Source organism: Corvus hawaiiensis, chromosome 26, assembly GCF_020740725.1.
Source record: "Corvus hawaiiensis isolate bCorHaw1 chromosome 26, bCorHaw1.pri.cur, whole genome shotgun sequence".
In the NCBI taxonomy this organism is placed as follows: Eukaryota; Metazoa; Chordata; class Aves; order Passeriformes; family Corvidae; genus Corvus; species Corvus hawaiiensis.
The window spans coordinates 41,420,763-41,434,650 of record NC_063238.1 but is presented as its reverse complement, the minus strand read 5'-3'; the positions used below and the strand labels follow the sequence as shown (position 1 = coordinate 41,434,650).

The 13,888-nt window shown below is 44.4% G+C and overlaps 1 protein-coding gene across 14 annotated transcripts in view; it reads left to right on the top strand.

The window, feature by feature from the left end:
* The window catches only part of PTK2 (protein tyrosine kinase 2), a 198,443-nt gene that overhangs the window by 85,460 nt on the left and 99,095 nt on the right, over nucleotides 1-13,888 (top strand). For all 14 annotated transcript variants that reach the window (XM_048286970.1, XM_048286969.1, XM_048286958.1 and 11 more), the window contains one exon: nucleotides 360-586. In XM_048286970.1, the coding sequence (XP_048142927.1) occupies nucleotides 392-586 (195 nt within the window). In that variant the 5' untranslated portion in view covers nucleotides 360-391. The remainder of the gene's footprint in view (nucleotides 1-359; nucleotides 587-13,888) is intronic.

Here is a 13,888-nt window from a genome sequence, read left to right as displayed (position 1 = left end):
AGACTTGGCAGATTTTAGGGATGGAAACTCCTGTTCAAACTGAAGGCTGGTGTTTGGTCTTGAACATTTTTTCTGGGACCCTGGGTTAAGTCATTGAGAAACAAACGGAAGAGGTTTTGCGAAAGATACCATTCTGTAAATGATGGTGTTGTTCAAGTTCAGGTCACTTGCTCCAGGAGGCTTGCAGTCTCTCTGATAATCAGCTGGGTAGGTTTTTATTCTTGTAGATATGTAATTTTTTCAGTTGCCTTCCAAAAAGGAAGTGAATCTTCATGGTTTTCCAGTACATGCCTCGTATGAAGCAGAGTAAGATTCACGTATAACTATGATTAATTTCTTTCTTGTTTCCCTTTCCCTAGAATATGACAGATACCTAGCATCTAGCAAAACCATGGCAGCAGCTTACCTTGACCCAAACTTAAATCACACCCCGAGTTCAGGTGCAAAGACTCACCTCAGTACTGGGATGGAGCGTTCCCCGGGGGCCATGGAACGAGTCCTAAAGGTTTTCCACTACTTTGAAACCAGCAATGAACCGACCACGTGGGCCAGCATTATCCGGCATGGAGATGCTACAGATGTCCGAGTAAGTCTGTTTTTAGCATTCTTGTGCCATTTTTAGGTTGTTAACTTAAAAAATGGGAGGTAAAAATCTGGAGGCAAAAACACTAGAAGTTTTGTGGTTTATTTTAAAAGAATATTGACCTGTTGTATATTTTGAGTAAATTCAGAAGCTTTAAGTGGTACCAACCTGTGTGACACCTCAAGGCAGGAATGACAGCTGGGATAAAAGTGACATTAAAAAACATTTTGCATGTTTTAAAAAAATAATAAAAAATGAATGTGTTTAATTGTAAGATGTGTGTATTTACATGTTTAAAATGTTTAAATATAAATGTGTACATCACTTAGGGAAAAAAATACTGTTAGGAATATTCCCCATAGTGTGGGAAAACGGAGCTCTGAAGAGTCCCTTTTTTCCCCTCAGAAAGTCCATTTGTCCATCCTCTCCCTCCTGGTGGTCACCTGCTGCTTGTATTTTTACAATATTGTTCTTCAGTTCATCTATGGGAAAAACCCAAAGCTTGTAACTTTTTAAAGAATAAGTGTCTGTAATGTTAGAGTTCTGTGGAAGTGTTATATATGCATGAAAACACTTTGTGACCTTAGATCCTTTCGAATGCTGAGGTTTTACCTTTTCTGCATTTATTTCAATTTTTGAGGTATTGTGGTATCTAAACTGTAATGAAGCCCAGTTTAATGTGTCAAATGCTTTTGTGGTTTGCTTGTTTTTTAATTATCCTCCAAAAGCAGAATCTTGCAGGGTGGTAGGTGGTGTGTGGGGTTGTTCTCTGCTGTGAGGTTCTTGCTGTAGAGGCAGGTTCCCATCTGCTCCTTCCTTCCAACAGTGCTTCAAATGCCACTACAAAGATGTGATTCTGCTGGAGGGAGAGAGTTAAGGAGACGTATTTTCTCCTTTTGCCCTCTATTAAGTTTCCTTTGCGCAAGAGAAAATGAAATTTTAAAATAAAAAAGAGTTTTGAGTGTTTATCTCCCTTTCCCACTGTTTATTTCCTATCATGGCTGCTTGTGGGAAGGCCCAAGAGCATTCCTCAGTGGAGTAGGTCTTGTGATCTTGATCACAGACCTGTGAAATCCAGGGATTTTCATTGGTGTGGTGATCAGAAAATCTGTTTCTTGTCAATTCAGTAAGCTCATATCTGTGGTCAGGGATAATTTGGTGAGTGGACAGATCAGAGAAACAACAACCAGAAGCATTATCATCAATCACATACATTTATTTTACGTGGAATAAGGTTTTTTGGGTGCCACTTGAAACGTTTTTGCTCCCTGGCTTAAGTACAATGGTTTGCTATCTCTAATCTGATTCATTTGTTTCATAAAGTGCATTACTTGGTACAAGAGGAGAAAAACTATCTCAGTTTGTTTTTAACCTCGCAAACCTCTCCTGTGGATAAATGTCCAGGGCTCTTAATGTGGTACTTTCAATAGAGGCTATCTTTTCAGAGAAGTATGTAAAATCCTGGAAAACAAAAGCAGAGATTAAATCTGTTTCTTTCCAGCTCAGAAATACCTGTGGTTATGGACTTTAAGGATACAAAACTTTCAGTTGCTGTAAGAAATTCAGTGCTGGGTTCAGTTCACAGTTATGTATCATTGTTTAAAGCAAGAATATGCCTTTTTTTATAAAAGCACGATCAAAAGAACAGGCAAGTAGCAGTTACTTGAGGCTTGCTTTAATTTTTGATTTTTACATGTACTTTTAATTGGATGGATGTTTCCAAAAGGAGTGGGATTTTTGTATTGTTATGTCCTGATAAAGAATGTGATGGGTAGCTGTTAAGCTTCCTTCTTTTAACAAATGTCCTCCTTTTGTAATTTTGTTAAACTGGGACAGTGACTGTTGAATGTGAATGTGCAGGTAGTAAAGGTCTAGCACTGATGTATTACCATGACATTTATTTTAGAAACAGTAAACCCTTGTTGGAGTACAAGCCTACATTCCATTGGAATGACTGCTCTTCGACCAAGCTGAATAATTTAAGATGAAAATAGCCTGTAAAGTTTTTATGCCTCCTTTTGTGGAGGAGACCGTCTGCCATAGAGCTTCCAGTTCTTCTGAATTACAACCTGAGGGAGGAGTCTGGAGCTGGATTTGTTTCCAAGGAGCTCTGAAGGAATATTCAAAGGTGAATGTCTTTGAGACAGCTCTGCAATTAAAAGGAAAAGAAAAAAGGTCTTTTGGGACTACTCCATGGTCAGCACAGCTGCTGGGACGATAGCTAGGGAACATTTCCAGTATTTGGGGTACATTCCCAGTGTTCAAAGTCACACTTTGTCTGAAATCTCCAGATGAGCCAATTAAAGGTGTTTCTGCTGCTAATGTCAGAGGACTTTATAGAATGTACCCAGGGAAAGTAAAGTTGGAGTTTTCTTTCTAAAAAAGAAAACTAATGAAATCCAGTTTGCTTTTTGTGAATGAAAAGGATGTGTTTGACAGCAGTGAGGAAAGGGCATTTTCCTGTCAAAAAAAAAAAAGGAGGAAAAAAAATTACATCCTAAGAGCAGAGTAGAAACAGTGATTTAGCTGTATGCCTTCCACACAGAAGAAGGCTATAGTCATGAAGGAAACACTTTTCATTAAAACTCAGGTGGTTAAGTGTTGGGGTCCCTCCCCCGCCGTGTAGCCCTGGGAGAGGGGCCCTGAGGGCACAGACACGGGGCTTCCCTGTCCCTGCTCAGCCTCGTTCCCATTGGTTGGTTTGTGTTCCCTGCGCGGGCAGAAGGACCCTTGGTCCCGTGACTGGAACAGTTCCTCAGCAGAGCCCCGGCCATGCGGCTGGAGAAATAAACATCTCTCTGAAACAGCTAGCAAGAATCTGTCTGTCCGTATATATTTCCTTTCCACGGGACTCCTGGTTTGATATATGCGTGTTGCAGGATCCCCACTGCAACAAATGGTGGAGATTTGTGAGCAGAACGATCCCCGATCCCTAAGCGACTGATTTGTGTGAGTAAACCCTGGAAACTTTGGATTCCTCTTCTTGGTTTTGCTTTGCTATTCCATATCTGAACTATGGAGGAACCGTGGGAAGACTCTTGGCTCTCAGAGCCGCATATGGACATTTATCTTAAACTTAAAATGATTCTTGAACAACGATTTGTAAATTTTAGCTTGATTCAAGCTCAAAAAGAACTGAAACACTTCCTGGCATGGTTGTTTAAGAACTTTTTCTATGTTTCTTGGGATTTAATTATTACCAAGGGCTTTTGGAAAACCGTTTGGACACAGTTAATACTAGAGTCAAAATATATGCCGATGGAAGAATATTTTCGTGAATATTATTTAGTTACCGAGACTGTTGAGCAATGTCAGCTGTGTCCTGGCGAAGGGAAGCCTGGCGCAGGGACCGTGCGGCCCAGGCCACGTGCACCGAGCGCTCTGAGAGCAGCAGCGAGGCAGTTCCCGCGCGCGGGCGGAGCCACGCGAGCCGCAGTGTCGGTGGCGGAGCGGGGAGCGGCGGGACCCGGCAGTGCCCGCCCGGTCCTGTGCAGTGCGTGGTGGAGCGAGCCCCGGGAACGCCCGACCGAGAGGGGCGGCACGCGGGCGGCGGCTGGCGGCGATGGCGGTGGAACGGAGCCGTGCCCAGCCGAGACGCGCGCTGGAGCGGGGCGCGGGGGAGTCATCGCTCGGGGGCCCGGCCGAGACGTGGGTGCAGCGCCCGACAGCGGCAGCGAAGCTGCGACCAGAGGAGGCGACGCACGGAGAACTGAGCGGCGTGGCCCGGCCCGGCCCGCGCGGCCCCGAACGCGACGCCGGGAAGAGCGCGCAGGCACGAGCAGCCCCGAGAATTCCAACACGGGAGCGACCGAAAGAGATAGCAAAGACGCAGCGAGACAGAAAACAGCAGCCACTCGGAAAAAGGAAAAGATCATAGCAACTAAGACCTTAGGGATAGTAAAATGGTATAATGTTAAGCAAAATTATGGTTTTATAACAAGGTGTGACAACCAGCAAGACATATTCGTGCATAGAACTGCTATTAAAAAGAATAACCCTGAAAAATGCATCCCAAGCTTGGGAGATGGAGAGGTGGTGGAATTTAATATTGTACTAGGGAGAAAAGGGTTACAAGCATCGCAGGTCACTGGGCCTGATGGTGTTCCTGTAAAAGGCAGTATATATGCAAAAAATCGTAGTCATGTTAGACAGTATCTCCATTGTAAGCCCCCCCTACAGTTTCCCTTTCCTAATCCCACCTTTCCCTTTTACCCTATATCCTATTACCCCCAGTGTACTCCCAATCCGTTTTTTCATCCATGGTTTCCCTCACAAAACCATGCTTTTGCCAATTGTTTCCCCAAAAATCCCTTTCCAATGCCGAGTGGGGGATGAAAAGGGGGAGGGAAGAAGTTAAACCCTCTCCTGCCTCAGTTTCCCCACAAAGCATGCTCAGAGTTCTGTCTCCCTTCTGTCAGTCCTAAGATGTTCCACAGAATCTGTTTGGACATTTAAAGACTCAGGAGGGTGGCTTGTTTTGTCTTGAAACTGTTCTTGTTATGTTTATCCAGTTGTTTTCATTCTCCTTTTATTAAAATAAAACGGGTGAGGTGTTGGGGTCCCTCCCCCGCCGTGTAGCCCTGGGAGAGGGGCCCTGAGGGCACAGACACGGGGTTTCCTGTCCCTGCTCAGCCTCGTTCCCATTGGTTGGTTTGTGTTCCCTGCGCGGGCAGAAGGACCCTTGGTCCCGTGACTGGAACAGTTCCTCAGCAGAGCCCCGGCCATGCGGCTGGAGAAATAAACATCTCTCTGAAACAGCTATCAAGAATCTGTCTGTCCGTATATATTTCCTTTCCACGGGACTCCTGGTTTGATATATGCGTGTTGCAGGATCCCCACTGCAACAGTTAAGCTCATATGAACAGAACTCAGCTTTCTCTAGGAGTCCCTTAAAAGGCTAGACTGTGATTTCCTTGCTGTTTGTCTTAGAATATCTTTCACCAAAGCAACAGTGTGGCTACATGTAGGCTTTGCTTTGAGGAGAACTTTGGGCTGTGGACTTCTGCTTATTCTGGACACATTTAGTCCCTTAAAGACAGCTGTTTCCTCAGAGGGTTGAAGGCTGTGTTCTGCAGTGGATGCAAGAGCAGCTTCTCAATTCTGGGAAATGCTTTCTTGGATTTCAAAGAACTGGCATGCTCTCTTTACCCTCTTTTTCTTTGGTGTTATACTAAAGGCATTTCCAAAAGAAAGAAAAAGGCTTTTATGAATGTGCAAACAGTGGTCTTCTTCTGTGAATGTGTATGTAGACACAGCCACGCATTTGCCAGGGGAAGAAAGGTTGTTTATCTTCATTGTGTTTATGTTGGTATGGCTTGTTTGGATGTGGTGTCTAGGTGCTTATGCACAAAGAGGGATTTCCAGGCTTCAGGCTTGGAGAGAATGCAGGACATGCTCTGCCCTGCTCCCAGCCTCAGGTGTGGCATGTGAGGAGGTGGGTGTTGCTGAGATGGAATTTTTTGTCTCAAGTGCACCCTGAAAGTAAACACTGCCACCAGGTCTTGATCAGCACTTGGGAGAAAATGACCTCTGTTTTCAGATGTGGTTGAAGCAGAATTGTAACTGAATTTTTAAAAATAAAAAAAGAAGAGTGCAGTGCATTTAGCAGATTGAGGGGGTAGGGAAGAGTTGGGGTTTTTAGAAAACAGGCATTAGGAAACCTTGTGTGAGTCCTTACAGGTGGCTTTTGGTGAAATGCAGATCTTCTGCGCAGTCTCCTTTTCCACCCCAGAGGTGGCCAGCTTGCATCCATTACACCTCCTTTTTTTAAACTTCCAGCCTTTAAAGCTTGTCCTTGATTCTTCACTAGTAGTTGTGAGAAGTAAAGACATTATTTATGTGGAAATAACAACTACAAACCTCAAACCAGGTTATTGCCAGACATGCGTGGTACCTTGATTCTCAGAAAGTTGTGTTTTCTTCCAGTTTTGCTACACTGTCTAAAACCTAAGCTGGATAGAGGTAGCATTAAAACTTTTAATCTGTCAGCTTTGTCCTTAGTTTTGTAGTTGGGAGAGAAGCATGGTTAGAGCTCTTGAACAAATAAAGATAGTGTTCAGGGTTCTCTGTTCATAATTCAAATGTCTTTTTCTTCCTTTTCTGTGCAGTACCACCTTGAAATGTCAGCTTCCTTAATATTGACAGAATAAGAACTCAAAAAGCTGAATTAAAAAAGAACATCCTTAGCTAAGGGGAAGGATATATCTAACCTTAAAAAAATTGAATGCAAGGAGCATGCTTTGGCTATGTCCCATCCATCTAGAAAAAGACCAAAGCAAATTCATCAGCTTCCCTACCCACCTGCAAAATCTTACTTCTCACAGGTAGAAGGCATGGATGCTTGTTGGAAGTTTGTGTATTCCAGTCTGTTCCCCAAGCTGAGCTTTTTAGGGGAAGGGCTGAAGCACATTCAGCTGGGTCTTCACTAAAGCAGTTTATTCAGCTGTGTTACTGTGTTCGTATGTGTTGCGTCTTTTTTCCTGTTTGCCTCTCCCATTCAGTGCATGCTGTACTTTCATCTGTTGGCGCAGGAGAGCAGAGTATTTGATTGGAGATCCAGTTTGTGGTGGAGGATTGGAAAGATCCTGTAGTGCAAAGGTCTGTGGTTCAAATGCTATCCTAGTTAAAATGCGTGTTTGATCTGGCAGCTGTGCCAGCTTCCTTCTTGCTGTTTGTTTTCTCATGCTACCACCGTAGTTGTGCTGGCATAAGTGGCGTGGCTGTTTTGGCAAACTCAGTCCAAGTTAAAATGAATTATTGTTTTGCTGATGTCTTAAATCCAGATCAGTTCTGTAATCTTGTTAGCTGCATTGTCTTGCAGACTAACACAGCTGAGAAGGCTGGGGGGGGAGGAAATGCCTGCTTATGCTGGCACAGTGCTGCTACTGCTCCTACTGCAGCACGAGTGAATAGAGTATTAAAGCCTTATTGATGAACATCCCTTCTCATCCACAGCATCATTCCTGGTTTCCAGCATTTCCCAAGAAGGATATTGTCTGTTCGGGAAAAGGGCAAGAGGCTTGTCAGCCCATCCTCAGTTCCAGATGTGATTCCACTCGTTCACCTTCATCTCTGTCCTCCAAGTCTCTCCTCTCCTCCTTTTTCAAACCCACGTTATTTAGAGCCAATATCTGGACAAAAGGTGCCAGACATGTACTGTGGCTAGTCTGAAGCAGAGCTGGGCAACACAATACTGATTCTGACTGACTGACAGGTAGCCAGAGGTTGAACTCACTGCTACCCAACTGTGGAATGGCCAGATGTGCTTATTGCTTCTCAGTTCCTCCCAAGCCAGAAGCTTGAAGAGGTGTAGGAGAATGGGCATGGGGTAGAGCTGCTCTGGTATATCTACTCCAATCTGTAAAGGAGATGCAAAAGTATTAATTGGATAAGTTTTTATCTACTGGGTTTCTCTTTTAAAATGGATTCTTATTAGATTTAGTAACAGGGGTAGCAAGTTGGTCACACAAAGTTCTGTGGAGAGAGGCTGTGAGCACTGGCAGGAGTCAAAGCTGGGTTGGTATTTTTGGTGAAGTCAGCTCTTTACAGCACCTGTTGTGTATTCAAATCTCATTTCTACATGTGTACAGTGATACACATGCTTTGAGGCAGTAGAACTATCTGATGTATAGAAGCAGACTGGAGTGCAGCGATTCAAACATCAAATAGATGTGTGCAAAAATGTATAAAATCATTCCTGGTGTAGTACAAGAGCTAGAAAATTGGTACTATTTACCTTTTTTTCCTTCCTTTTCTCTGCTGTGTGCCTGCATGAATTTTACCAGGTAACAAGGTGTGGTTGTATAGTTATTTTGTAGGTGCCTCCCTTCTGAGAACCTGAAAAAGGTAACAATAATTCAAAATGATGGATCTTGAAATGTAAACAAAAGGTATATGGTACCATGATAATCAGTATATTACAAGACAAAAGTACCCTTGGGCTTTAGAATGCCTCTTTTACTTGTGCAAAATACTCATGATACCCTTAGATGAGACACACATGCAAAATAACATTTTAAAGCCAATCTAAATAGCCCTTCGGCATTTTTCTGAAGAAATCTGTATCTGTAGATGGCTTCAAGTCAACGTCCTGCATCAATGTTTAAGTGTACAAAAACTGTATCCAAGGGGGCTATTAGACTTTGCAAGTTCATCTGAGGATAGGGAGTAGTGAAATAATAGAATCACAGAAAAATCTGGGTTAGAAGGGACATTTAGAGGTTATCTATTCCAGCCCTGCTGCAACATTCTCAACTAGATTGAGTTGCTCAGAGCCCAATCTAACCTGGCCTTGAGTGTTTCCAGGGATGGGGCATGCACCACCTCTCTGGGCAACCTGGTTCAGTGTTTTACCACCCTCATTGTAAAAAAACTTCTTCATAATATCTCGTCTAAACCTACACTCTTTGAATTCAAAGCCATTTGCCTGTATCCTATCACTTCATACCCTTGCAAAAAGTCACTTTCCAGCTTTCTTGGAGCGCTGGAAAGGGCTTCAAGTTCTCCCTGGAGCTTATCTTCTCCAGGCTTAGCAGCCCCAACTCTCTCAGCCTGGCTCCATGGGAGAAGTGCTCCATCCCTCTTACCATCCTGGTGGCCTCATCTGGATTTGCTCCAACAGCTCCATGTCCTTCCTCTGCTGGGCCGCCAGAGTTGGATGCAGCTCTGCTGGTGGGGTCTCACCAGAGGGAGCAGAGGGGCAGAATGCCCTCCCTTACCCTGCTGCCCACGCCGCTTTGGATGTTAAGCTTCTGGAAAACTAAATTTATGGTCAGCTTTTAAAACAGCGTTGCATTTATTTGGGAAGTGTGCAGTAGGATCAGAAAAGTGCTGATTAATCCAAGAAGACTAGAAAGCAGGGCTGTACCAGTTCTGCTCTGTCAGCACTGTCACCGTGTGCTTGGAAGGTTCCTTGTGGAATTCTGTGTGGGCGTGGAGGGGTATTTGGTATGACAGATACGACTGTGGCTTGAATATGAAAAGCTCTGAGGCACTTGGGTGGATGTGTCGCTGTTGGGGTTTTAGTTTAGTCTTAGGTTTTCCTGTTAAAGGAATTTTCTCCCATATGCATGTTGCTAGGGGACAAATAGCTGTACTTAAGAAAGACAAAAAGGGGAGTGGGGCGGGCCTGGCTACTCTTTTGTCTACACCTGGGTGTGGGGACAGTTCGCTCTGAGCGTCCGGAGAGAGAAGCTGCAGAGAAAGGAGCTGCTGCTGCTTTCTTTTTGGCCGTTCTTTCTTCCTGCTGGAAGCAACGCCGGGACCCCAAAAGCCGCTTTCCCTGCCCTGCTGGAGACCGAGCTGTGGCTGCCCTGCCCCGCTGCTGCTTCGAGCTTTCGCTACGCTGTAGCCCTGCTCGCCCTGCCTGCCTGGGCCTCCGTTTTCCCATCTGGATACATCTCGCCTGCCACCCGGGATTTGCGTTCGTCCCTGCCATTCCAGCCTACTGTTCCTGAGAGCCCGGGATCAACTGCCCAGGGGTTTGTGAAGCCTTTGTTCCATCCCTTCCCGGGATCCCAGGGCACCAGAGCCGCGGGTTTCCCGAGCTCGCTCCGGAGCGCCCCCTGCAGCCGCGGGGGAACCATCGCACCTGCCCTGCTCACCGGGAGCCGCCAGCGATCTCTGCCGGCTGTGAGCGGAACTGCACCCGAGGGGAAAGGGCCTGACAGCCGAGAAGGCTGGCACTGGGTTTGTGATTGCTGTTACTGCCATAGTTGTTGTTGTTTTGTTTGACTGGTTATATACATATATATATATAGAGTAAAGAACTGTTATTCCTATTTCCCACATCTTTGCCTAAAGGCCCTTGATTTCAAAATATAATAACTTGGAGGGAAAAGGGGTTATATCTGCCACTTCAAGGGGGGCCTCTGCCTTCCTTAGCAGACACCTGTCTTTCAAAACCGAGACAGTCGCTTGAGCTGAGGTGTCTCTGTGCTGGAATGGCGACAGGATCCTGGCCACCAGGACAGCCTGTGTTCAGGCTGTGGTTTTGATATTAACTTGTTGGGCTTCAGGGGCAGAGTTCTTGTGCAGCCGCATCAGTTTCCCAATCTTGTTTATCATGTGATACACAAATGTGTTTGCTGGATAAGCACAGTAATGAGAGAAAGAGGAATGTGGGCTTTTTGCTTTGACTGTCAGACACAGTGTTATCAGAGGACAGCCCAGATTTTGGTGTTGTGGGCATGTTCTAGAGTTCTTCTTTATGGAAATTATAAATTAATTTTCATCAGACTGTTGCCATTTACTTTTGTTCAGCTTTTCATTTAAGCCCCCCATATAAATCTGTCATCAGGACTTAAAATACTTGATATATTAAGTATTGTGTTTGACATACTTGAAGTGCTGCACAAACATTAGCACGCTGTGCCTATGTCAGAGTTGCTACTTAAAGACTTTTTCTGGTGCAAGAAACTTTCTCCTTCCTACTAAATAAGGAAATTAGGTTTGTAGTCACACTGGGAGTATATTATTCTGTCTTCAGTTTATTCATAGTAGCACATCAGTCCTGTTAATTTACAAGCAAGCAATTCATTTTGACTCATTTACAGAAGCCTGAAGTATTATTGATAAATACTGGGAGAGCCAAGGGTACTGTGTGCCTTTCAGCCTTTCTTTGGTCTGTCTTGATTTTTCAACGTTCTCCTTGATGCACTGTACTGTAAATTCTATTTTTGGGCACATCCTCCTAATTAAGGGCAAATATTAATCTATTTTTTAAATTAGCTGTGATGTGTATCTGTGGGTCCTTTAGACAAATGAGTAGAAGTGACTGCAATCCAGTTTTCTACCTATAGAAAAAGTTTTTTCTTCTTCTCTCTGGGGTAAAGGGAAGGAAAGGTCAGCTATCCCTTGCCTTTTGATAGGAAATTCCTCTGAAGGCTTCCCACTCTCTCTTGCTCAGCTCTACTAGTCTATTTTATGTTCAGGATGTAAATGTCAGCTTCAGAAACCTAATTAAAATCAGTGTGATTATGGTAAACCGCAGTCAAGTGGCACATGATTGTGTGACTGCCTTGCAGTTGTGGGGAGCTGCCAACAGACACATGAAAACTCCTCATGGGAATTTATATTCATGTAGGGATCCCCTGTACCCAAAGTGAAATCTCATTCTGGATTAGGTTTCTGCTGGAGTCAAGCTCTCCAACAAGTACTTCTAGCTGTGATTGAGGTCAGAAGTTTGTAGTCCAGGTTCAAACTGCTGGTCCTTACCTGTTTTTTTCCACTCAGTAATCCGTCTGAGGAGCTTCCTGAGCTGCAAGGCTGGTTGCAGTAGTCTGGAGAGATTTCAGATTTCTTTGGCCGTGTTTCCAGTTAAAAGATTGTGGTGACGTCTCAGCAGGATGCTGTAGCTGCTACTGTGCAGTGGTTAAGCAGTTAACTTGTTAGTCTGGAAACTTCTGATTAAGCATTCTCATCACTGCCACAGAGAGCATCGGGCTGCTTTGGCAGGGCTCCTCACAGAGCCACCGTGGAAGGCACAGAGGCTGTCACCCATCCTGGAGTGATGGCAGTGGCTCTGTTGGACACTTCAGGTGTCTCCACTGGGTCTGTGGAGGTTGCCCAGGACCTGAGGAGATGCAACATATTATTTGCTACTTAAGGGAGTTAAATGCACTGGCCTGATGCTGGCTGCAGCGCCAGTGCAATCTTGGGGATTAATCTTGGACTGTTTTTGGAAAGAGCAGTGAGGACTGTGCGAGTCCCTGGGGCTGGATGAGCTGCCCTGTTCTGCTGCTGGGTTCTCCTGATGGGATGTGTGGCTCTAAATGTTTGAAAATTCAAATTCTCTGGTTTATTAATAAAAAAAGGTATATAAGCAAATAGATGTTTTACTAGAGAGGTCTCCCTTGCAAACCAGCCATTTTGAGCGTCTTAATCACCATGTTTCCTAATTTCTCCGGTTTTTGATTCTGACTGGGGGTTGATAGCACCTGGAATGAGCTCTGCAGCTTTCCTGAGCAAGAGAGAAGAGAAGCACTTAATGTGTTTGTTTCACATAAAGCATCACTTCTTCCCTCCTGACAGTACATGGCTTTTTAGAATATATTTTCCAACACCTGCACTTGACCTCCTTTGCACCTATTCTGCTGTCTCCTTAGTGTTTTTGCTGACTTTTTCTTGAGTTGCAATACGTACTAATTGTTGCTAATTATTTTCTTGGGGTGACAGCAGCTACCTCGCCACATACCCTTCTTATGTAATTCAGAAGATATGTCTATTTTTATTTTTTATTTTTGATTCTGTGATAGGTTGAGACTCGATGATACAAAAAGGACAGAAGCTTAAAATCTCTCTCGATTTTGGCAGGAATTAGGACACCTGACTTCTTCAGTCGTTTTGAAATCCCAGCCTGAAGACTAGAGAGGGTCTGAGGTGCCCATCTTGATTCTTTCCTGAGTAAACACTAATGGTTTCAGCTGAGCCTTATGCATCAGTAGTCTTAGTGGTTCATGGTCATAGATAATTTTACCATAATTTTTTCCTTTCCAAAGCCATTTCTTATCACAGCAGGCGTAACTATCATCTAAGAACATGTACCATTTTCATCATCAACTGACAGTGTCAGAGATGGGGGGAGGGATGGATTTCCAAAATGTAATGCTGTATGTTACACGCTCTGTGCAGGGTGCAGGAAGATATTAAAATGAATGAGTCTCTTCTGTTTGCATGTAGAAGAGCTGGCACCGTTCCCTTTGGATGAGAGCTGGCCTGCCAAAATGTTAGGCTTTACTAACTAAGCAGAGATTGTCCTTTGGGTGAAGAAGAGGTTAAATATGCTTCTGTTGCTTCTGAGAGTACTTGGTGGTGGTAAGTGTTTCCAGGGATACAGGCAACTGTTCTCCTTTGTAGTTTGTGATACAAAGAGCCTCAAATGCAGGCAAGAAACAAACTTAAACAATTTACATTTAATTCAGATTTAAAACCGTTCACTGATCTGATAATAGACCTTTGGAATTGCTGGGGAAGGTTGCAAAAAGTGAACTGCTTTAAGAGGAGACAGGATGAGTAATTGGAAGAGTTTCATTGTAGGCTGATGAATGACAGAAACAATGCTTGGCTTGGGAAATCCAGTGGGATAAAAATAGTCTGAGGTTAGGAGAGCACTTGGGGGAAGTGTTCTGTGTGCTTGCCTGGTGTTGCCTCATCCCCTGGCACCCATCTGTGGCCACTCCGGTTCCTCCTGGAGTTGTTTTACTGAGGTGCCTGCAGGGAGTTCTTGTTTGCATCAGACCTTTGTTCTGGCAGCTTGGGCACCTTCTGGCTGTCGGGACAGGCTGTGGCTGGTGAGTCTGTGGTGCT